The sequence below is a fragment of the Chiloscyllium punctatum genome, chromosome 4, assembly GCF_047496795.1.
Source record: "Chiloscyllium punctatum isolate Juve2018m chromosome 4, sChiPun1.3, whole genome shotgun sequence".
Taxonomy (NCBI): Eukaryota; Metazoa; Chordata; class Chondrichthyes; order Orectolobiformes; family Hemiscylliidae; genus Chiloscyllium; species Chiloscyllium punctatum.
The window spans coordinates 38,385,574-38,409,081 of NC_092742.1; the positions used below are offsets into that span (position 1 = coordinate 38,385,574).

At 38.5% G+C, this 23,508-nt stretch overlaps 2 protein-coding genes across 8 annotated transcripts in view; one reads left to right on the forward strand and one right to left on the reverse strand.

Moving 5' to 3' along the window:
* Positions 1-23,508, forward strand: part of fancm (FA complementation group M) — a 176,952-nt gene that overhangs the window by 18,332 nt on the left and 135,112 nt on the right. For both annotated transcript variants that reach the window (XM_072568442.1, XM_072568440.1), the window contains exons 2-4: positions 366-538; positions 628-705; positions 5,204-5,362. In XM_072568442.1, the coding sequence (XP_072424543.1) occupies positions 366-538; positions 628-705; positions 5,204-5,362 (410 nt within the window). The remainder of the gene's footprint in view (positions 1-365; positions 539-627; positions 706-5,203; positions 5,363-23,508) is intronic.
* On the reverse strand, positions 220-23,019 carry soul3 (heme-binding protein soul3). Of its 6 annotated transcripts, XM_072568462.1 has the most exons (6): positions 22,728-23,019; positions 22,347-22,585; positions 17,433-17,524; positions 16,542-16,683; positions 15,761-15,944; positions 11,963-12,404 (listed from the first exon to the last, which is right to left on the reverse strand). In XM_072568462.1, the coding sequence occupies exons 2-6, from the start codon at positions 22,567-22,569 to the stop codon at positions 12,233-12,235; spliced, it is 813 nt and encodes a 270-aa protein (XP_072424563.1). In that variant the 5' UTR covers positions 22,570-22,585; positions 22,728-23,019; the 3' UTR covers positions 11,963-12,232. The 6 variants fall into 6 exon arrangements, with proteins under 6 accessions (XP_072424562.1, XP_072424560.1, XP_072424561.1 ...); XM_072568461.1 differs by lacking the exon at positions 11,963-12,404 and adding an exon at positions 220-727 and having other exon boundaries at positions 22,347-23,019; XM_072568459.1 differs by lacking the exon at positions 11,963-12,404 and adding an exon at positions 987-1,324 and having other exon boundaries at positions 22,347-23,019.

Here is a 23,508-nt window from a genome sequence, read left to right on the forward strand (position 1 = left end):
GATAAATATTTTACATAATTATAAGTTCTGTTACCTGGGACTGTTATAATATTATAGAGACTTAACAATTTTTTTCGCTCCTATCGAGAGCATTGATTTCTTCATGCACACCTTCAACCATTCTAATAGTTCAGAAGTTTCAAAGTTCAAAATGCATAGTCAAAACGAATGGGTTGCAAGTTCTTATATTGGACTAAATGTTATTATTTCTGGCTTTAATTGAATTCAAGACAGTGTGCCAATGCAATGGCCTGCAAATACAACTGTTAATTAGAAGGCATTCTGGTCTCTCCTGCTCAACTTTAATATTAGAAAATACATTAACTGAAATTGACATTGAACTAAACATTTAGTAACTTTTGCAGGTAAAACACAGGCATTGAATCGTCAGAATATTTGGAATGCCAAACGAGTAGTCTTCCTCACACCTCAAGTTATGATGAATGATCTTTCTCGTGAAGCTTGTCCAGCTGCTGATGTGAAGTGTTTGGTTGTTGATGAAGCTCACAAGGCACTAGGAAATCATGCTTACTGTCAGGTACAATAAATGTTATACATGTAGCTTTATTTTGTGTGAGTGATGTCCTGCGAATTTTTTCATTAATTTCCTCTTTTTCTGTCTTGCAGGTTGTTCGGGAGCTGTGTAATTATACACGTCAGTTCCGTATTCTTGCTTTGACTGCAACGCCAGGTAGTGACGTAAAGGTTGGTTACTCTTGCAATCTATCTGATACATGAAAGTTGAATGATTTTGAAGTTAGTTTATTTTACCGAAATTCAAGTAATTGTAGTTCACAAAGGAATTAAATATGGAAGAATTTCAAAGCTAAAAGCTTTTGATGTCTGGAGCGTGCCCATATATTTGTTTCGGAGACCTGCAGATCATTTACTGTAAATATTGAAACAAGTGCCTCTATCCATTACGTGCTATTCTTTGTGTGTATATGTTTACATACCCACAAGCATATATACAAAGATCACATTCGTATTCATCTCCTTTATTACACTTCTAAATTACCATTGGCTTTAAGTTTGTTGCATTGTCTGTATAAAGAAACATAAGAGCAGGCATAAGTCATTCAGCCCCTTGAACTTGTTCTAACATTTTAGATCATGGTTTATCACCTACTTCACTACTGTTTTTCCAGCGGTATCCTCCTATCTCTTAATGCAACTATTAATTATAAATCTTTCAATCTTTGTCCTGAATTCACTTAATGACTGAACTTCCAAAACCCTATGGCAAAGAGTTCCAAAGATTCCGGTCCTCTGAGATCAAAATTTCTCCTCTTCTTTGTAAATTCTGTCTTCTCGTTCTAGTCTCCTACAAGAAGAAACATTCTTTCAGCATCCAATCTATAAAGTCATCTCGGGGCCTTTTCATGTTTCAATAAAATCACCCCTCATTTCTTCTAAATTCTGGGTACAGTCCAGCCTGTCCATTTTTTTTTCTCAAGTATCAATCAAGTGAATCTTGTTTAAATTGCTTCTAATGTTTTATATCCTTTCTTAAGTAAGGAGATTAAAATGGTAAAGAGCACTGCAGATGTGATCTCACTAGAACCCTGTTCTGTAGCAAAACGTCTTGACTTCTATCTTGCCTTCCTCTTGCAATCAACACCAAAATTCCATTTATGTTCCTTAGTGCTTGCTGTACCTGCATTGCAGTCTTTTGTGATTCATGTACCTGGATACCCATATTTTTTAGTAGTTCTGTTCTGCAATATGTCACTATTTAAACATGGTATTGCTTTCCTACAATTCCTGTAAAATATGGGGAAATTCACATTTTTGGCCTGAATTTAGCCAAATTTGTGCTCACTCATTTAAGCTATCAAATTTCCTTTGCAGAATCATAATATCCTCTTCAAAACTTGCTCCATGTCCTATTTTTGAATAATAGTCACACGCCATGGGAACGCATCCTTTGGTTCAACTGATCTGCGCTGACTAAACATCCCAATCTAACCTAGTCCCATTTGCCAGTATTTGGCCCATATCCGTCTGTACCATCCTTATTCATATACCCACCCAGATGCCATTTTAAATATAACTGTACCTGCCTCCACCTCTGGCAACTTGTTCTGTACACCCACTACCTACTGCATAAAAAAAGTTGGGTCCTTTGGCCCCTTTTAAATCTTTCCCCTCTCACCTTAAACCTATGCTCTATAGTTTTGGACTTCCCCAGGCTTGGAAAAAGACCTTAGCTATTCACCTTGTCTATGCCCCTTATTGTACCTCTGAGTCTTTGCTCCAGGGACAAAAGCCTCAGCCTCTTTGGTCTCTCCCTATAGCTCAAACCCACTAGTCCTGGCAACATCCTCAAATCATCCTCTCCAGTTTAACAATATTCCTCCTTTCGAAAGGTGAATAATCAGCAATTTTAGCTACCATTTAATCCCTTCATCCAAATCAATGATATAAATTAAAAATAACTGAGGCTCTAAAACTGATCCTTGTGGTACACTACTTGTTATTTCTTCTTGACCTGAAAATTATCTATTTATGCCTAGTCTTTCTTTCCTGTTAGCTAACCAATTCTCTTTTTATGTTAATATGTTATGCCCTACACTGTAAGATCTTATTTTATGTAATAACCTTTGAGGCATCTTGTTGAAAGCCTTTGGAGAACAGTCCTTCCACCAGTTTTACAGTCTATCTATGTTGTTTGTTACTTCCTCAAACACTAATGTTATGGTAAAGCTCCTTACGTTCATGTTCCAGCATTTTTGCTATGACCAGTTAAGCCAGCTGGCCTTTAGTTTCCTGTTTTCTATCTCACTCATCTCTGAATAGAGGAGTCACATTTGCTATTTTTCAGTCTGTATTCCCTCTCCCCGCAGCCGCCTCTGCTCCAATGTAGTAAAATTCTAGCCTATCCAATCATTACTCATCAAATCTTCCAATCTAGGCAATATGTTTGTGTACTTTGTAAGCCTGTTCAAGATCTTTGGAAGGAAAGATTAGAGTTGGCTAGTAATTTACAAGGATTGGGGATTGAAGGATAATTTTTTTATGAGGGCTGGTTGTCAATGTGCTTTTGAAATGGATTATGTACCTTTTTTTTGGAGAAGATGATGGAGGAAAGGTGTGTGGTCTGTATTTCCTTTGGAATTAGAATGGTGCAGAAGTGGAGGGCATGTATAGGAAATGAGCTTAGTGAATTGACTGGGTAGATGAGGTTTAGGCAAGCTTGGTCAGAGAATCTGGGTGGACTGGCTAAGAGGAACATAGGTGCAGGAGTAGGCTATTCAGCCTCTTGAGCCTGTTCTATCATTCAGTGAGATCATGGCTGATGGCCTAATTTTACAGACCTGTCTTTGATCCATATTCCCTAATATTTTTGCTTAACAAAAATTTATCCTATTTCAGTTTTAAAGTTAATACTAATGCTGCACCCACTGCTATTTGTGGAAAAGAGTTCCAAACATTTGCAACCCTTTATGTCTCGAAGTGTTTCCTTCTGGCCCTAATTTTCAGACTGTCCCCTAGTTCTCGTATCTTCAACCAGTGGAAATTGTTTATCTTTATTTATTCTGTCTTTTCCTGTTAATATTTTGAAGACTTCAATCAGATTCCCCCCACCCCCAACTTTCTAAATCGTAGAGAAAATAGCTCTGATTTGTGTAGTCCTCAAACTTAACCCTGAAAGTCCAGATATCATTCTTGTAAACCTACATTGCACTCCCTCAAGGGCAGTATATCCTTCCTAACATTTGGTGTCCAGATCTACTCTCAGTACTCCAAGTGGGGTTTAACCAGAGTTGTGATTAACTGAAGCATAACTTCCACATTCTTGTACTCCAACCTTCTAGATACAAAGGCCAGCATTCTATTAGTTTTCTTGATTATTTTCTTCACTTGTTTGTGACATTTTAAAGATTTATACACCTGAAGTCTCATTGGATATCTATTGTGTTCAACTTCATACTATCGAGAAAGTACCCTGATCTATCCTTACACTTGGATAACCTTACACTTATGCTGAACTATATCTGCCATTGTTTTGCCCGTTCGGTTAGTCTATCAATGTCCCTTTGTAGTTTTAAGCTATTAGATGCATTGTCTACAATGCTGCCTAACTTTGTGTTATCAGCAAATTTGAAAATACGACTTTGTGCCATTATCCAGGTCATTAATAACTAACGTGAATATTGTGGTCCTAACACAGATTCTTGTGGGACACCACTGGTCACATTCTTGATTTGCATTGGGGATAAATGGCTAAATGCTAGATGAATGAAGATGCCTAAATTCTTTGCACTTGTCGGTAAGTGTTACCAACGAGAGGTTGATATTGGAAATATGTTGGGATTAGTTTTGCACCCCCAAGATTTTTTTCAGAGTAGTGGATGGATAAAAAAAATCCATTGAAACATGATACATAGCAGCTCAATTCAGTGATTGATGGCTATGCCAGTTTGTGAAGGGCATTCGGTTTGTGCTCCTTTGTAGTTGGAGCCAAGGAGAGTTTCAACTTTGGTAATTGAGACAACTGCTGGTGATGGTGTTGAGTTGATCAGGACGTCAAAGCTGGACTGACGTTAAGTGGCTTAGCACGTTGAAGACTGCAGGCAGTTGGGAGTCTAAGATTGTAGCTGGAAGCACCTCTAAAGAAATTTATTGTTCTCTCCAACTCCACCCCCCACTACCACCACAACCACCAAATACTCACTCTCTCTTTCACACAGTTTCTATCTCTGTCACACTCTCTCATTCAATAAAAGCAATCTGGAATTCAGAATCTAACAGTGACCATGAAGCCATTATCAATTGTCAGGAAAACTCATCTGGTTCACTAGTGTCCAACAGGAAAGGAAATCTGCCATACTTACCTGGTCTCGCCTACATGTGACTCCAGACCCATAGCAATTTGGTTGACTTTTAATACTTGAGGATGTACAATAATGGTGGCCTAGCCAGCAATGGCCACATCCTGTGAACCAATTAAAAAAGAAAACTCTCTCTTGCTTTTTCTACTGTCTTGCTCGCTGTGTCTGTCTGTCTGTCTCTGTGTCTGTCTGTCTCTGTGTCTGTCTGTCTCTGTGTCTGTCTGTCTCTGTGTCTGTCTGTCTCTGTGTCTGTCTGTCTGTCTCTGGTACGGTTGAGAAGATTTGGACATCACCTGGGCGATGAAGAATGCAAGCATTTATAATTAGCTCATACTGTTCATGTAATTATTGTTTTTTTTATATAATAGGCTGTACAACAAGTCCTCTCAAACTTGATGATTTCGCATCTTGAGGTTAGGTCTGAAAATTCCCTGGACCTCCAGCCCTACTCTCACCAGAGACAGGTGGAGAAGTTTGTTGTTCCTCTGGGTACTGAGCTGATTGCTATTCAGTCTTTATACCTACAGGTATGTGTTATTTCTCTCTGGAGAATGGAGTGAAATTATTTGACTTTAGTGTATTTTTAACTGTATAGTAAAATATCTGGCTGTTTTGATTTTACAATCCATCCTTCATCCTATAGCAACTTTTTAATTTTCTTGCAAAAATGTTGCTTTGGCATCAATTACAGCATCGATTTGAAATAAAGCTCTTATATCCAAAAGTATTAAAGCACCAGGCACATTAAAAATGAGGTGTCAATTTGGTGAGCTACCAAACAGGGCTCAATTTGCCAATGTTGTTTGGCACACAGCAAGTGATAGACAGAGTGAAATGATCCTACAACCAGTGGATCAGATCTAAGCTCTGCAGTTCTACCACATCTGGTTGTGCATGGTGGTGGATAATTAAGCAACTTGTTGGAGGAGGAGGCTTCACAAATATTCCCATCTTCAGTGATGGAAGAACCCAACATATTGGTGCAAAAGATACGGTTGAAGCATTCACAGCAATCTTCAGCCAGAAGCGTACTTGGACAATCATTCTCAGCCTTCTCCTCTGGTCCTCAGCATTACTTAGTCATCAGCCAATTCAAATCACTGCATGTGATAACAAGACATTGTTGGAGGCACCGGATCGTGCAAAGATTACAGACTCTGATAACATTCTAACATTAGTACTTAAAACTTGTGCTCCAGGACTTGCTGCTCCCCTAGCCAAGCTCTTCCAGGACATTTAGAACACTGGCATCTGTCTGACAATGTGGAAAATTGACCAGGTATGCCCTATACATAAAAAGCAGGACAAATCCAATCTGTCCAGTTATTGCCTCATCAGTCTAGTGATGGAAGGTGTCATCAACAGTGCTATCAAGCAGCACCTGCTCAGGAATAACCTGTTGAGTGACCATGACTGTTTCTATCTAGAGGACAAGGGCAGCAGAACACCACCACCTGCAAGTTCCCCTCCAAGCCACTCACCATACTGACTTAGTAGTGTATTGCTGTTTCTTCACTGTGACTGGAATTTCCACCCTAAGGGCATTGTGGGTTAACCTACAACATGTGGACTGCAGCTATTCAAGAAGGCAGCTCACCATCTTCTGAAGGGGAATTAGAAATGGGAAATAAATGCTGGCCAGTCAGTGAAGCCCATGTCCCACAAATGAGTTTTTTTTAAAAAATCATGCTTAAAATTAAAGTTCTCTCTCAGCTTTGTGTCCTGAGTGTTTCTGTGCAGTCCAAACACAAGTCGACCCCTTTGAGCTGCTGTGCATGTCTGACTATTCAAACAAAAATGCTCTCCAATCAGCTTGGCACTGCAAAAATAGAATGGCAGATTATATTTATAGATCTTTACTGTCTTTTCAATTAACTCTTTTCTCATCCGTATTGTAATAATGCTTTTACAATAAACTAGCTTTATTTAAAAATGGTTAATACATACTATGGAGTTAATTTTGCTTCTGATAAAAGTATAGCAAAAACTTGTATGAAGAAGGGAAATTGTAATTTTTCAAGCTATGTTATTAGTTTACATTAATTATGGTTCTGATTATATTAAAAAAATCAAATTGAAGTTCAATCAAATGAGCTAAAAATTAAGTGATTTAGTTCAGATTTGGGCAGCATTGTGATGCATACAAAGTAGTGTTACACTATAACTTTGTTTATAATGTTATACTGAAGATGCAATTTCAGAAATTGAAAAAGGATGGACATGCAATTGTGACAGCAAATGTCCATCACACGGGCGGCACGGTGGTTAGCACTGCTGCCTCACAGCGCCAGAGACCCGGGTTCAATTCCCGCCTCAGGCAACTCTGTGTGGAGTTTGCATATTCTCCCCGTGTCTGCGTGGGTCTCCTCTGGGTGCTCCGGTTTCCTCCCATAGTCCAAAAATGTGCAGGTTAGGTGAATTGGCCATGCTAAATTGCTTGTAGTGTTAGATGAAGGGATAAATGTAGGGGAATGGGTCTGGGCGGGTTACGCTTTGGCGGGTCGGTGTGGACTTGTTGGCCGAAGGGCCTGTTTCCACACTGTAAGTAATCTAATCACACAACTTGATTCTGTCACAAGTAAGCCTCAGTCCTCACTAGCTATAAATGTAAAATTTTAACAAGTTTTCTGGATAGCTATTTGGATTGTGAATAATAGGTATTATTTTTGCCAAAAACCTTACCTGAAATGCTACACTTGATGCGATCTGTAAACCTGTCACAGCCCTTCAGCTTCCTGGTGGCATATTTACTAGCTAATCTATTTGAAAGTTACTGAAATACACTTTGAAGCTATTGAGGATATAATCTTAACATGACATTAAACCACTTTTTGGTTTCATTTCAGTTTATTTACACATTAGCATGCTTTACAGATTACATCTTTGCAGTTTACAGCTATTTAGTTTTACTACATCTTCTAATGCACAAATAGTTCAAGTGTAAAACAATATGTTTCAATTTTAAATCAAGATGAACCTGTTATTACTGTTAACACATTGTAGTTTTACCAAGAAATCAACTAAATACCATGACTTTTGCTTCTGGTGGAATCTTCAAAACTGGTGGATAGTTAGTGTTTCAAACTAGGTTTTATTTGTCTTCATTGATATTTGGAAACATTAATAATTTTAAAAATCAGTCCCTTTTTTAAAAAAGGAAAATCATAAGTTGACTGAAACTGAAGTGGCCCTTGGAATATTGGTCCAATATTCCATGAACTGGAGCAGTTCCTACAGATTGGAAGGTGACAAATGTAACCCTGTTATTTGAAAAGGGAGGGAGAGGGAGAACTGAGAAGTAAAGTCCTAAGATCATGTGATGATACTGTGACGATATGATGGTTGATACTATGAGAGAGAGGTGCTGTGCAATCTATTCGGAGCCAATAAACTGTTTGGGGCCTTGTAGTATCTTTTTAAAGTTGGAATAATAGAAACAGCCTGAATGGTAGGAGTCAAGCTCCCACAGACCCAGGATTTTAAGTTTAAGTTTTCCAGTTGTTGCTGGGATCTTGAAGCTGAATATGGAAGCTACTTTACCCCTCTCTGTTACAGCTAAAAGCTTGGCATTCCCTTCCTGCTGCTAGAATTGCATGTGAAACCATCTGTTCTACTGAATTTGCCCTTGCCGAAGGTGTGTTTATGTGATGTTACTATTTTGGAACAGTTACTATTTAGTTAGATAATTTATCATTCTGTTAAGTTTTCCAACAGAGTTGCTGTTTAATTTCTCCTTACTTTTTTTGTCTGTTACATGTAGTGCATGAATAAATTGTGTTCTGCCTCAGCTGGTAGTTTGACTAATCGAATTGCATCCAGAACTTACACTTGCCTTTAAAGTAAGAAAAAGTTAGGGTCTAGGCTATCTTATTAATATTTGGGGGGGGTGTGGGGGTGGGTTTGGTTTGGTCTGGTCCATACCATCAGAAATTGGGGAAATGCTAGATGTGAAAATAATGCATTTGAAAAGCATTAATGGGATTCGACAAAGCCAACATAGGTTGATGAAAGACAAATGATATTTCACAAATCAAGTTTTTGGGGATGTAAATAGAATAGATAAAGGCAAGCCAACGGATTTATTTAGATTTTCAGAAGGCATTTCAAAAAGGGGTTCGTGGGCAGCATTAAAGTATAGGTGGGTATATATTCGAGTGGTAAGCAGTGTGACTTGTGGAGAATTACAGGATCAGTACTTAGTCCTCTGCTATTTGTGGTATAGAGTACAGATTTGAGATGGCCCAGGGAATCCCTTATGGACTCAGACCTGTAAGCCTCTCTCTAGGTTCGTCCTGGCAATCTTTGGAAGTCTGGAATAAAAAAACTCTCTTACAGGCATTAGTTTACTTTTAGTCATCCCTTTGTTTACCAATAGCATCACTGTTACAACATAACACTGATACCTATAAGCTAAACTAACTAGGTTCTAATAACCTAGGAGAATAGGATACCAACTCTTCAAGTGCCCCAGCAGGCTACTCTGATGTACTGATACAAAGTGGCTTCCTTTATGCAAAAGTTTAAAAGACATTGCATGTTCTTAATTAAACAGATAACAATGAATGACAATAATTCATGAAGAAAAGTTAATTGACAGGTCTGTGTACGCTTGACTAATCACTCCTACAGGCCCTAAGCCATTCATTACGTGGGAAAAGCATACCTAGCCGAGTTAGGTGCCTGCCAGTAAGATAAGCTTCTATCATAAAGAGGCACCAGTCTGAGCTAATTGGAGAGGTCATAGTGTAAACTTACACAGCTCATATGTCTGATACAATTATTTTACAAAATGGCTTCTTAGCAAGGAGGGTAAACTTTTGACCATAAAATGGGTTCCTGACAGGTTATGTGAGAATCTCTTCAATGTTAGTCTTAGAATGACTATTTTTTAAAGCTAGGAGCAGACAATGAGAGAGCACTGAAATCATTATGTACCTGAGGCTGAGATGTTACCATAAGGTTGTATTTAAACTGATTCATTAGTCTTCGAATTAAATATGCTTTCTTTTCAGGGTTGTGATTCAAATTCAAATAAGACATAAGATCTGATTAGTTAGAATTGACAGTGGGGCGGTCTGTAGAGTGGACTGCAAGAACAGCAAGTAAATTAGTTTCATCAATATTACCTTTTACAGATTTGTATTTAATAACCAGTAATGGCTACTCAATATCATCATAAAGTCCCAAAATGCAATTAAATTCACTCCATAGCAGGTGAGCACTAAGTTAATTTTCTACTGGCTCCAACAGCCTCAGCACGAAAAAAGTCTCTTTCTCTAGTATCCTTTTGAATTCTCAAGTCAGGGTCTTGTAACAGCAAAGATTTTTTTTTCTCTCTGCATCTGCCCTGTTTGCAAGGGGTAATAAGAATCCATTATAACTGACAGCATCTGACGGTTAATTACAAAGGTTTTGATAGTACTGAGTTTCGTTTCAGGGTCAGAATCAAACACGGTTATTAATTTCACAAGGGAATGGCTGTGTGAGTGTTATCACTTGGTGTCGTGTTCACACAGATTCACTGATGCTAAGGCAAATGTTCTTAGTTGCCTTACAGCATCCTGTTATCACTTGGTGAGCCCAGATGTCCCTATCTTCTGCATTCCTTGAGTTCGCCTCTTTTTCTGAGCCTTCCTGTCTGCCTATTTTCTAATGCAGTAAATTGTATTCTATAATTCAGCATTACGTTTTAGTCTAAATGTTTAAAGGCAAGTGTTAAGGCTATAGACTTTCTCCTATATAGATGACTATGGATGAGGAAAATGGAGTTTCCTGATTACTCAAGACTGGTTGGGGTTGGGAGGAGGCAGCAAAGAAAGATTTAGACAAGTTGAGTGAATGAGCAGACACATGGCAGATGCAGTACAATGTTGCCAAATGCTAAGTTATACACTTTGTGAAAAACAGAATATTATTTAAATGATAAAGTGTGAATATGCAAAGGGCTACTAAGGATATTGACAAAACACTAGCCAAAGAAACAATAGCCAACTTGCTGGACAGACATAACAGACAACAGAACGTTGAACCTATCAACAAAGACGGCATACTTAAACTACTGGACTTAAAGCCCCACACACAGACGACAAGCAACATGAATTCGACTGGGACAACACTACCATTATAGGGCAAGCCAAACAGAGAACAGCCAGGGAATTCCTAGAGGCATGGCACTCATCCACAGACTCTATCAACAAACCCATCGACCTGGACCCAATATACCGGCCACTACAGCGGACAGCTCGAACCGACAACCGGAAGTGGCAGAGACAGGCCACTATAAATGCCGGAGGAAACAGCACAGAAGCGCTTCACAGGAGGCTCCCAAGCACTGAGGATGTCACCTAGACAGGGGACGAAACGTTTGCAAGACAAATTCCCAGCTCGGCGAACAGAACCACAACAACATTCTTCATGATAGTTTCATCGCAATAACTTGTTATTAATTTGCTCATGGTACATACAGCAGTAGCTTACCCGACCTGACTGATGCCACTTTGGAGTGACGTCTGCCTCTCTGACTTGAGGCTGTTTCCAACTTCCTGGCTTCTGATTGTTTGAGGCTTTCAAAATCCACTCGATTCAATTTGCCTGTTAGGACTGCTATCTGTTCCTGCCACGCCAAATGGCATTGAGCCACTGACACACTATGAAACATAACAGCATTCCCAGTCACTCCCTTATATTGTCCCAGTCTGACCTTGGCAGGCCTCTATTCTGTGGAGTGCTGGGCACTAGTTTCCATACTTTTTCCCACAAAGCAGTAGGGTCCCTTGGCATACTGTGGCACACAACCAACAGAATGCCAGTGGATGGCCACAAACTCCATCTGAACTACCCAGTTATTGCCTGTTACCCCACTGCCCAGACAAAAATCCAAAAATCCTTACACTCCTTTCCCCCTCCCAGCTGCATGCCACAATCTGATGCATGACCTCTTGTGCTGGCCAGCCATGTATAGAGAGAAAGAAGGAAATAGTAGCAAACTCAGATGCAATTGATATCCTGCTAGGCAGCAGGAGGATCAGGGAAGCCAGCCAGGAACCACAGCCTATTGAACAACATGCTGAGAAGATCCTATTGGTGGTGCTGGCCAGCAAGAAGGGTGTTGCAGATCCATTTTTCTAAAAAAAAAGCCAACTGATTTTCAGGAATGCAACCATGACTTTGAGAGGACACTCTAATTAATTATAAGTCTTCAGCAAAGTTTTGTCCGCAACTGACTAGATTCATTTAGAACAGTATCAATCTGATCATTTTAATGGTATGTTTTTAATGTTCAATTTTGAGTTTTTATCAATGTGAGTTTACGCTCATGCTAGCACATTAATTTCATATTTTCACAAAATTAGTCACTGTCCAAGGTCTGTGCTTCATACCAGACCTTTTTTATTTACTCAAGGGCTATGAATAAACCAGATTTCGTTGTGCCGATTTGGAGCAGCAGGATTGTTATAAACAGCAACGATGAAGGTATCATGCAGGAACTGCTCAGAAGTGTCTAGGTGCTGTCCTAATTGGTTAATCTGTTGGAGAATTGACTCTTCAGTGGTGTTGCCGTTAAAGGGTCTGCACAAGCAGAAAATGATGAACAATTAGGATTCTTGTTTACCTTTTTCTGATGAATTTCAAAGTTTGACACCTTTTTAAAGCACCAGAATGCATTATGATTTTCCCAGATAGTTACTAAGTTTTGTTTGAATGTCTATTGTAACGAATTACAATTCCATGTCTTTTTGTACACTTGTATCTATTTACTATATTAAACATTTTGATAGCTTTAAAGAAATGGGAAACTCCAATATCATGCTGTTCTAATCAAAAAGCACACATTAAAATCAGAGTTTCCTGACCTGTTGGCCAGGGATTGTGAGAAATGATATTGCAGTTGAGTTCCAAGGCAGCAACGACTGCCAAGGAATTCAAACTTATTGTGGGTGTGGCCTTATGGGCTTTTTTTTTCTTCATTCATTCACAGCATGAGTGGTGCTGGCTCGGCCAGCATTTATTACCCATCCCTAATTGCCCAGAGGGCAGTTAAGAGTCAACCACTTTGCTGTGGGTCTGGTGTCACATACACGCCAGACCTGGTGTGGAAGGTAGTTTCCTTCCTTAAAGGACATTAGTGAGCCAGATGGGTTTTTCTGACTATCAACAATGGATTCATGGTCATCGTTAGACTTTTAATTCCAGTTTTTTAAAAAAATTGAATTCAACTTCTGCCATTTTCTGTGGCAGGATTCAAACCCATCCCCAGAACATTATCTATGCCTCTGGATTAACAGTCCAGTCATAGCCTAATGGTGTTATCTCCTACCCCAACCAAGCAGTGAAATAGGATCAGGGCTCTGTTGTGGTGCAGTGGTAGTGTCCCCACTCCTGGACTGAGAGACCCGAGTTCAAGTCCCACATGCTACAGCGGTGTGTAATAACAGGTGGTTTAAGAAAAATAGGGTAATGCTAGGTGATTGGGTCTCGCAGACTATCTTAAGTGTGTTATCTATTAGGCACCAGTTATAACTGTAGGTACTGTTAATGTAAAGGTTGTCCTTTTCCAACCCCTCAATATCAGGTAAGCCAAACAATCTTTCAACTGTACTTGTTACTCTGACCACCCTAAAATATTAGCTGATGACATGATTGTTGCCCTGGTTGGAGAAATGTCACCTTTCCACTCACCCATCCTCCTTGAACCTGCACTTACTGCCCCAAACACGATTAAAACCAAAATCAAGAGCCAGTTATTGGGGATTAGACTGAGTAGGTGAGGGAAGAGAAGTGTCCTTCTGAGTTCTGCTCTAGTTTAGTTAATTTCTCAGGCTTTTGTGTTCCTCTGCCCCAACCTACTTTCTTCCTCTGGAAGGTGGAAAGACGCGGAGCTTGTTTGATGTTTCCTCATTTGACTTTGATACTTGAAGCTTTGTTTCTGGGCTGTATCCATAAACACCCCATTATCCAGCTTAAAAATGGCAATGTTGGGGCACAGTAATTTCATAGTTATGCAACTGGAACAGCAAAGCAGACTTGGAGTTCAGATCTCACTATGCCAAACTGTAAAATTGAATTCAGGAAATCTGAGCCTGTTTTTAAAAATTGATTATTAAAATTATCATATTGTTGTAAAAACACACTAGCTCACTAATCCCTACCATATCAAGTCTGTAGTCTCAATTTACTGCCTTCTGAAATGGCCCACCAACCCACTTGGATACATAAACCATTTTTCATTATCTTCCTGCGATAACTGTTCAGAATCTGAACAAAAACATTGAGAACAAAAAGTATTGGAAAGGATGGGGAATTGTGAATGGCTTGTCAGAAAAGCAGGTTCTAAATGAGAAAAGAAGAATTTGATATATGCAGTAGTTAATCAAGTCGCAGTGTTACCAGATATAGTCTTGAACACTTTTTAAAAATTTCAACATGTATTAAATGGATTTTAAAGACTTATCTTAGTAGTGGTTTTATTTCATGACAAAACCTAACCTCAGAATCTGAGCAATTACTTAGGTAAATGACAAATTATTTGAGTGAGTTCGTCCCTCGTCAACAAATCACTTTTGAGTTGTGACCTTTTCTATTTGATACTGTCTATAGTGTTAACAGAATGATTGTTTCAAATTAACAATTCAGTTTATTGTTTAAAAATATTCAGTAGTTTAAAAAGCTATTCAGTTAGCTGGAATATTATCAATAAGTTGGGTTGTTCAATGTCTGTGCTTTTTGTTGTGTTTAGATTTTTTTGGCTTATTTCTGCTTGGGTCTTGTTTAATTTGCCTTCTGCAAGACCTTTCAAAAATGGCAATGCTACCATAGACTTAAAAAAAACGCTTTATCAGATTCTGTCATGTAATTCTGAAACTCTGTTCCTTGCCAAATTTGAGAGGGGTTTGGCTGTTTGCACAAGTCTGAGCTCGTTGACACCAAGGAGAATGTACATTAGCAGCAATATCTCTCAAGGATAGTTACTAGTTAAAAGAAGTTAATGCAATTTTAATAAAATAGTATATCATGTGACAAAATCTGCTACACAATAGGATCTTTGTTTGACATCAATGCACCAATGATTGCCAACTGTTCATTTGCACCACTAATAATTATTGACAACGTGTGCATAATATTAAGCTGATTATTTAAAACAAGTTCTATTTTGTTTAGGCTGTGCATGCAGACTTCTAGAAATATGTGCTTTGTCAGTGATACATGTGCAGTCAGCAAACATAATGTAACAACTAGGAGTAGGAGTAGGAATTCAACCCCTTGAGCTCTTCTGCCACTCAATACAATCATGGCTGATCTCACCTCTGCTTCATCTCTACTCTCATACCCACTAACCATAATCCTTCAACACATTAATAATGAAAAATCTGTCTATCTCCTCAAATTTAATCAGTGTCCTCACATCCGCTGCATTCTGGAGTAGAGAATTCCATAGATCCATGATCTTTTGAGAGAAGTAATTTCTCCTCCCCTGTTTTAAATCTGCTACCCCTTATCGTAAAACTTGGCTCTCGTTCTAGATTCCCACACCAAGAAGAAATATCCTTTCTATGTCTCCTCAGTCAATCCCCTTTCGCATATTTTATATCTCAGTTAGATCTCTCCTCATTCCTTAAATCTCGAGAGAGTATAGGCCTAATGTGCTCAATCTCTCTTCATCAAACAAACATCTTCCCTCTGGAATTAATCTTATAAACCTCCTCTGAACTGTCTCAGTGCAACCTGTAGGCAATAGCCCAGGTGTGGTTTCACCCAGTGCTTGTACACTTGCAGCAATATTTCCCTATTTATGTAATGTTCATTTAGCCAATCATCAATAATGCATTGGTGTCATCAAATAGATCCTTTCCACAAGTCTCATCATTTAATATGGGCTAACTGTTTATGTACCTGAACTTTGTTTAATTTTGTATTATGCAATTTACCTAGTGTATATAGTGTGAGCAGGCCACTCCTCTATTGCAATTTCAGCATCAAAAGGTTGAGGTGTCTCATTTTGAAATTGTGCTGGCAGGTAGTAAGCTATGGTTACTTCAGGCTGGAGCTCTGTTCTGGTCTGGTTGGTGTGCACAATGGTAACGACAGGCAGTGTCATTCCTAGGAAGAGACCTGCAGAAACAAGGTAAACCAGTTGATTATTGGGCCCAAATGCAATGCGTAACTACTTGGCAGAAGATTATAAACTCTGCTCTTGTTAGTCATCATTCAAAAAAAAGTAATGAAAAATTGATTATTTTTTGATTTTTTTTTACTTAGGAAATTTGAAAAAAATTGTCATGGCTTTTTAGCAGCCACTTAACAGCACAGACAAAAGTAATTACTAATATCGTCTGCAAACTCATTACAAATACTGTTTATGAAATGTGCATTTTTCAACAGTGCATGTTTAAAGTTTTTCTCGGTTATGCAAAGAACAGATAGTAAAGAAATAGAATACTTTTTAAGTCTTCCACAGATCTGTTTACAGTTTCTTTACTATCTTCAATGCATTATTCAGTTGTGTAATTGATTTAGTTTGAAATGTATTAATCCAAGTAATCTGTGACGTTATATCTAGTCGTTCTGGAGGTTACACAGATGGAGGGCAGTTAATCAAAATAACCACAGCAAATAACAGTATGACAGCATCATGTTCTTCCATTGAGCATTGTAAATTTACATTAGTATTATTCTTCTGCAACATGAATTGTTATTTTTGAAAGTCACCTGCTGAGTTTTGTTGGCAGATGTATTTCATTAATTTCATAAATCCGAGGCATGTGCTCTGTTCATAGCTTGATTCATTCTGTTTTACGCAAGCCCATTTTGCTTTCTCATATTGACGCTTTTCATAAAGTAGTTCTTCAGCCTGTAAATGAAAAAAATAGAACACACAAATATAAATTGTTTACTGCCAGCCATGATAACTTTGGTTTGAGCAAATAGGGATGTAAAAATGGATTGCATCTTATGTTGTGGTTCACCAAAATGTTAGAAACTTTCAAAACAACTTGCACATGTTGTTTTAGCACTGCATTACCAATTTAATATACTGAAACAATCACTGTGTTGTCCTGCCATCACTAAATGTAGAGCCTCGCTTGGATTCCTTTTTGAGTTATTATTTGTACAGTAAACTATCTTATCTGACACTCTACCAACAAAACTTCTCTTCTAATTGGAATTCCTGATATTCTCCTCATGCAAATTGTCACTTTACCAACAAGGTATCACTCAAAAGTTATTCATAACCCAGGTTACCTTGGAATGGGGAAAGCTTTTGAATAGAAGTGTTGATGGTCCTTATTTGTCCAATTAGTGAATTATGAATTTCATGTTTTTACAGGAAAATATCACATATACTTTTGGTTCATCAATCTTGGACACATTACTATATTTTATAGTCTTTGTACAGTGTATTTTTTTTTCTAGCTCAATCATACAATTCAAGTAACTATTCCATTGCATTACCTGTCTCGTCTAACCATTAAGAGAGGTTTATTCTATCTCACCTAGCATGATGATGACACAAGTCAGGATGAAGATTTAAAAAAATAACGTTCTCTACCTTCAAACAAAATGCTAACCCCTTTATAAAAGGACTTCATCATTTATTACCTTCCTTTTATGACCTGTAGTCTTAAATGGAACCAGTTCCCTGTCATGTGATCGGTTATTTCTTGACATTTGTTGAATTGGTTCAGCCATGTCTGAGAGATGAAAGCAAATAATGGTTTAAACATGACTACTTTGGCTATAAAACTTTGAATCTAATTGCAGCCTCAACTCCTCTTTCCTGCAGGGTTGATTCCTTGATTCCCTTTTTAGATTAAAAATCTACCCAGCTCGGTCTTTAATATATTCATGGCCTAGCCTCTGCTGTTCTCTAGGGTTAAGAATTCCAAAGATTAATGATGGTCAGATAGAATTCTTTTTCACTTGCTTTAACGGAAGATCAGTTATTATGAAACTGAACCCTCTAGTTCTGGATTCTCCATGACAGGAAACATCCCTTCAGCATCTATTTTGCCAAAACATTCAAAATTCAGTATGTTTCAATAAGATCACCTCTTCCAAACTTACTTAAGCAAAGAGGAGATAGTGAGGACTGCTGAGTCAATCATTAAATATGATGCTGGAAAAAGCAGGTCAGGCAGCATCTGAGGAGCAAGACAGTGAATGTTTTGGGCATAAACTTTCATCAGGACTCTTGACATAAGCAAAAGCTAACCTATCCTTAACTTAGTCCACCCCAGTTCTACACCGGCACCTCTACATAATACCTTCATAAGGATATTATCCCTTCCTCATAAGAAACCTGTTTTATTACAGGAATCAACTTAGTGAACCTTCTCTGAACTTCCTCTAAAGTAATAAATCTCTTCTTAAATAAAGAGGCCAGAATTGTACATTGTGCAGTTATGGTCTTATGAGCACACTGAACCGGTAACAAGGCTTCCTGATTTTAACACACCAAATGCCCAACCTCACCACCTTTGCAATGAATGCCATATTCTGTTTAATTCTATTTATGTGCTCCACTTCTGAATGTTAACTTTTACTAATTCATGTATCAGGACACCCAATAGTCTTTCTCTTTTTTAAAATAATTTGTTTTTCTCCTCTTCTACCCTTCAATCTTTCAAACCTGCTCTATTGTTTGCAAGATTGTCGAGAGAGGGAGCTGTGGTTTACTAAAGAAGTTGAAGCAGTTGTCAAGAGGAAGAAGGCGGCTTATGTGAGGGTGAGGTATAAAGGCTAAGTTAGGGAGCTTCAGAGTTATAAGTTAGCCAGAAAAGATCTAAAGAGGGCTAAGAAGAGCCAGGAGGGGACATGAGAAGTTGGCAGATAGGATTTTCCTTGATCCTAAGGCCTTCTATAGGTATGTCAAGAATAAAAGAATGACTAAAGTAAGATTAGGGCCAATCACGAATAGTAGTGGAGAGTTGTGTGTGGAATCTGAGGACGTAAGGGAACTGCTTAATGAATACTTTTCATCAGTATTCACACCAGGAAAGGGCAATGTTAGTGAGAATATGGAGATACAGGCCACAAGATTAGATGTGATTGAGGGTGACAAAGAGGAGATTTTAGCAATTTTGGAAGATCTGAAAATAGGTAAGACCTTTGAGCTAGATGGGATTTATCCTCTGATTCTCTGGGAAGTCAGGGAGGAGATTGCAGAGCCTTTGGCTTTGATCTTTGTCACCATTGTCGACATGAGTAGTGCCAGAAGACTGGCAAATGTTGTTCCCTTGTTTAAGAAGGGGATTCGGGACAACCATGGTAATTCTAGGTCAGTAAGCCTTACTTTGGTTGTGGGTAAGGTGTTGGAAAAGGTTGTGAGAGATAGGATCTGTAATCATCTGGAAAGGAAGAATTTGATTAGGGATCGTCAACGTGGTTTTGTGAAGGGTAGGTCGTGCTTCACTAACCTTATTGAGTTCTTCGATAAGATGACAAAACAGTTGGATGAAGGTAAAGCAGTTGTTGTGGTGTATGTGGACTTCAATAGGTGTTCGATAAGGTTCCACACAGTAGGATATTGCACAAAATATGGAGTTTCGAGATTGAAAGTGATTTAGTGGTTTGGATTAGAAATTGGCTCGCTGAAAGAAGACAGAGGGTGGTGATTGGGAAATGTTCATTCTGGAGCTCAGTTACCGCAAGAATCTGTTTTGAGGCCACTGCGGTTTGTCATTTTTATAAATGATCTGTATGTAGGCGTAAAAGGATGGGTTATAAATTTGCGGTAGGCATGTTTGTGGATAGTGCTGAAGGATGCTGTGGGTTACACAGTGACATAGATAAGATGCAGAGCTAGACTGAGAAGTGGCACATGAAGTTTAATGTGGAGAAGTATGAGGTAGTTCACTTCCGAAGAAGTAACAGGAATGCAGAATACTGGGCTCATGGTAAAATTCTTGGCAGTGTAGATGAACAGAGAGATCTGTATCCTAGTGCATAAATTCCTGAAAGTTGCCACCCAGGTCGATAGGGTCATTAAGAAGGCATAAGGTGTGTTGGCGTTTTTTGGTAGGGGGAATTGAGTTTCAGATCCAAGAGGTCATGCTTCAGCTGTACAAGACACTGGTAAGGCTGCACCTGGAGGACTGCATACAGTTCTGGTCACCGCATTATAGGAAGGACGTGGAACCTTTGGAAAGGGTTCAGAGGATATTTACTGGGATATTGTCTGGTATGGAAGGAAGGCCTTACGAAGAAAGGGTGAGGGGACTGAAGCTGTTTTTGTTGGAGAGAAGAAGGTTGAGAGATGACTTATTTGAGACGTATAAGAAAATGAGAGGGTTAGATAGGATGGACGATGAGAGCCTTTTTTCTTGGATGGTGAAGGCTAACATGAGAGGACGTAGCTTTAAATTGAGGGGTGGTAGATTTAGAACAGATATTAGGAGTAGTTTTTTCACTCCGTAGTAGGGGTGTGAAACAGCCTGCCTGCAACAGTAGTAGACTCGCTGATGTTAAGGGCATTTAAATGGGCATTGGACATAAATATGGATAATGATGGAACGGTGTAGGTTAGATGGGCATCAGATTATTTTTACAGGTTGATACATCGAGGGCTGAAGGTCCTGTACTGTGTTGTAACGGTCTATGTTCTATTATGACTTCTGACTCAATTTCATTTTCTTCCTTATTATCATATACCTTCCATGCTGTTAGAAAATCTATCCGTTTCGTTACTGATAAATTGAGAGAGAATATAAGGAACCTAGTCAAGGATGGGATACAAAAAATGAAGATTTAGGAGTGGCAAACACATCAAAAAAATTCACACAAGGTATTAATGAAGAATTAGGGGAACTGTTGCAAATTGTCTCTTCAAATTCAGAGGATGTTGGAAGTACCGGAAATGGATAGGTTTATTATTTAAAACATCTCCACAGCTATCCCCTGGTTCTTTGGCCAGTTATCTTAAATCTCTATTCTCTTGTTACTGATTCCTTTCCTCCCATAGTTGGAAATATTTTCCTCTTTTGTTATCCAAAATTCTCAAATTTTAAAAAACTATCAAATGTCCCCTTGACTTTGTATTCTAAGGAAAATAACTCCCTCTTCTCGTAGAATCCCTACAGTGTGGAAACAGGCCATTTGGCCCAACCAGTCCACACAGCATCCCACCAGACCTGGGTTCAAATCCTGCCATGTCAGATTGTGGAATTTTAAATCAATAAAAATCTGGGATTTAAAAAAATCTTGAATAGTCTAATGATGAACATGCATTCTTTGTAAGGAGAAAAAAGTCTAATTCATTCATCTACTTTATGGATGAAACTATCATCATTACCTAGTTTGGTCGACAGCAGTGTTGTTGACTCTTAATTGCCCTCTGAGTAATAACTGCTGACCTAAACAGTGATGTCTTCATTCAGAGAATACAAAACGTTAAGTACAGGGCTACTTTGAAACTCCACTAATAATATGTCTTAATCATCTGCTGAAGTTGATCCTATGTACAGAAACAGTTGATAGTTATAGCAGTTTGATTTGCTGTTAAATTGGAAGAATTTACGTTCTCCCAAAAAATTATGTATGAATATAAAGTTTGTATAGATGATGGTAATAGGATAATTCCATATGAATCTTTTTTGTCTGGCAGTAAATAATTTATGGAAACTCTTTATGTATATTTTACCCAATCTCTAAAGCCAGTTTGAGATGATTATTTTGCCTGATTGTAAAAATAAGCAAATGAAATAGTGCATTTTCATCACTTACAAAACCAGGGAAAAAGAAAATCCGATTGGTTTATTGAGGTGCATCGTTTCACTTTCCTGTGCTAATAGCTTTAATTTTTATGAACCATGTGGTGACATTTTCTATTTCTTATGTGGATTGGTTGGGCAAATACTGTTTCACTGCTGACTGTTAAACAGACTAGGATTTGTTTTTTGATATTCTGTTGGTTGCTTTTATAAAATCTGATGTCACATATGGTTGTCACAATTTTTTTAATGTGTTGCAAAATCTGACTGCTTCCCTTCATTTCTTGCTGGTTTTATTTTTTAACAAAACAATTCACAGAACTATCATAGCAACATTTTTCTATTTTTAACCTAAATTGTTGGATCTGGTGTACGTTCTGGGCAGGAAAAAGCGATGGAGAGAATTGAACTCGAGTTTTAATTTTGCACAGAATTAATATAATGACTTCATGCATTTTAAATGAGTCGAGATCTTTCTTTAATTGGTCAGTAAGTTCTAATTTAAATCGAACGCGTTTTTTCATTCTGGGCAAGAAAATAACCGAACATCAAGCAAGGGGATTTTGTTAGTTGTGTGAAACAATTAACCACGAAATATTACAGACGTGAAATAGACTGTGTGAACAATTACATAAGTATGCTTTATGGTTAACTCTCAGCTGGAGCTTGAGGGGAGAGAGGCATTTCAACTTAAAGTAGATTTAAGGGTTTGAAGAACTTGTTTTTTCTCTATCAATTTCTACAGTAATATCTGATTAGTTATTGATATATTCGGAAACTACTCGTGTCAGCTTGCGTGTCTTACCTCTTGGCACAACCACCTGATGCCCACGGCCGATGTTTTGCCAGTACCCGAGGAGATTGTCCTCTTCTTGCTCGATCTCATGTTCGCTGTTTTCATCATTGCCGTTGTCACTACTTGCCAAATCTAAGTTCTCGTCTTCTGTCAATGAGTTTAGATCTTGCAAACTGAGCAGAAACCGTCCCGCCCCATCACTACTTCCAAACCTGCATCCCTGACGCTCCATCTGTGCAATCCTGTACCTTTTTGGATAGAAAAATGTGATCGAGCAGACTTGATAGCGTTTGGGTGCTAAGTGTCTTTTAAAAAAAAAATGTCTATCAACGTTGAAACGCGTGGACATTTGTACATTAGAGTAAATCTTGGCGTGTTTCGATTGCTTACCCTGGTTGACACGTACACGCGCGGGTTGTGATCCAAGTGAGGATTTTTGTTGTGGACTCATTTACCCCCGAAGTGGTGCGCACTCCGAGCTGTTTTTGTCATGAGGCCGAGCTTGCAGAGGCGAATCGCTTCAAAGAACAGGAGGGATTAAAATCAGTGTCGTTAGGGTGGGAGGGAGCCGAATACGCGAGATGAAAGCAGGTTCGCGAGAGCATCCGGACACACAGCAAAACAGTGTAAAGGACGACAAAGATCAGTGCTTCACAAATTAAATTAATTTGGTCCTCCTCGCCCTTTCATGTGGTGCGGTGGGCGGGAAATTGTCAACTGTTGACGATGTCGGGCTTTTAGCCTACCCATAAGATTGATGGATTTATATCATGAGCGAAACTCGTCATTACTATCTTTATCTTGTTTTACTGTCTAACGTTTAGCATGGGATCATGTATCTAATTTACATTTCCTTTACTACCTACCTCTTAAATCCTTGCTTGAGTTCTTTCAAACCCAATGAGTTTAATTTCTTCTATATTTCGTTATATGTCAATTAGTAATATGAATCTAAGGCAATATTTGTTTTTTGGTTTGTTACAACCCGCCATAGCTTGAACATTCTTACATTATGCCTATAACACCAGCCCTTACGCCTTTTAATATAAGGCAAATCCTATGTCTGTTTGAAAGTAAAGATTGCCACCATATCAAAGAAAGAGAGCCACAGCTGATTTGGTAGTTGGTCTTAGGGTCCAAAAGGTTATTGAGATTTTATAACAAATTGCTT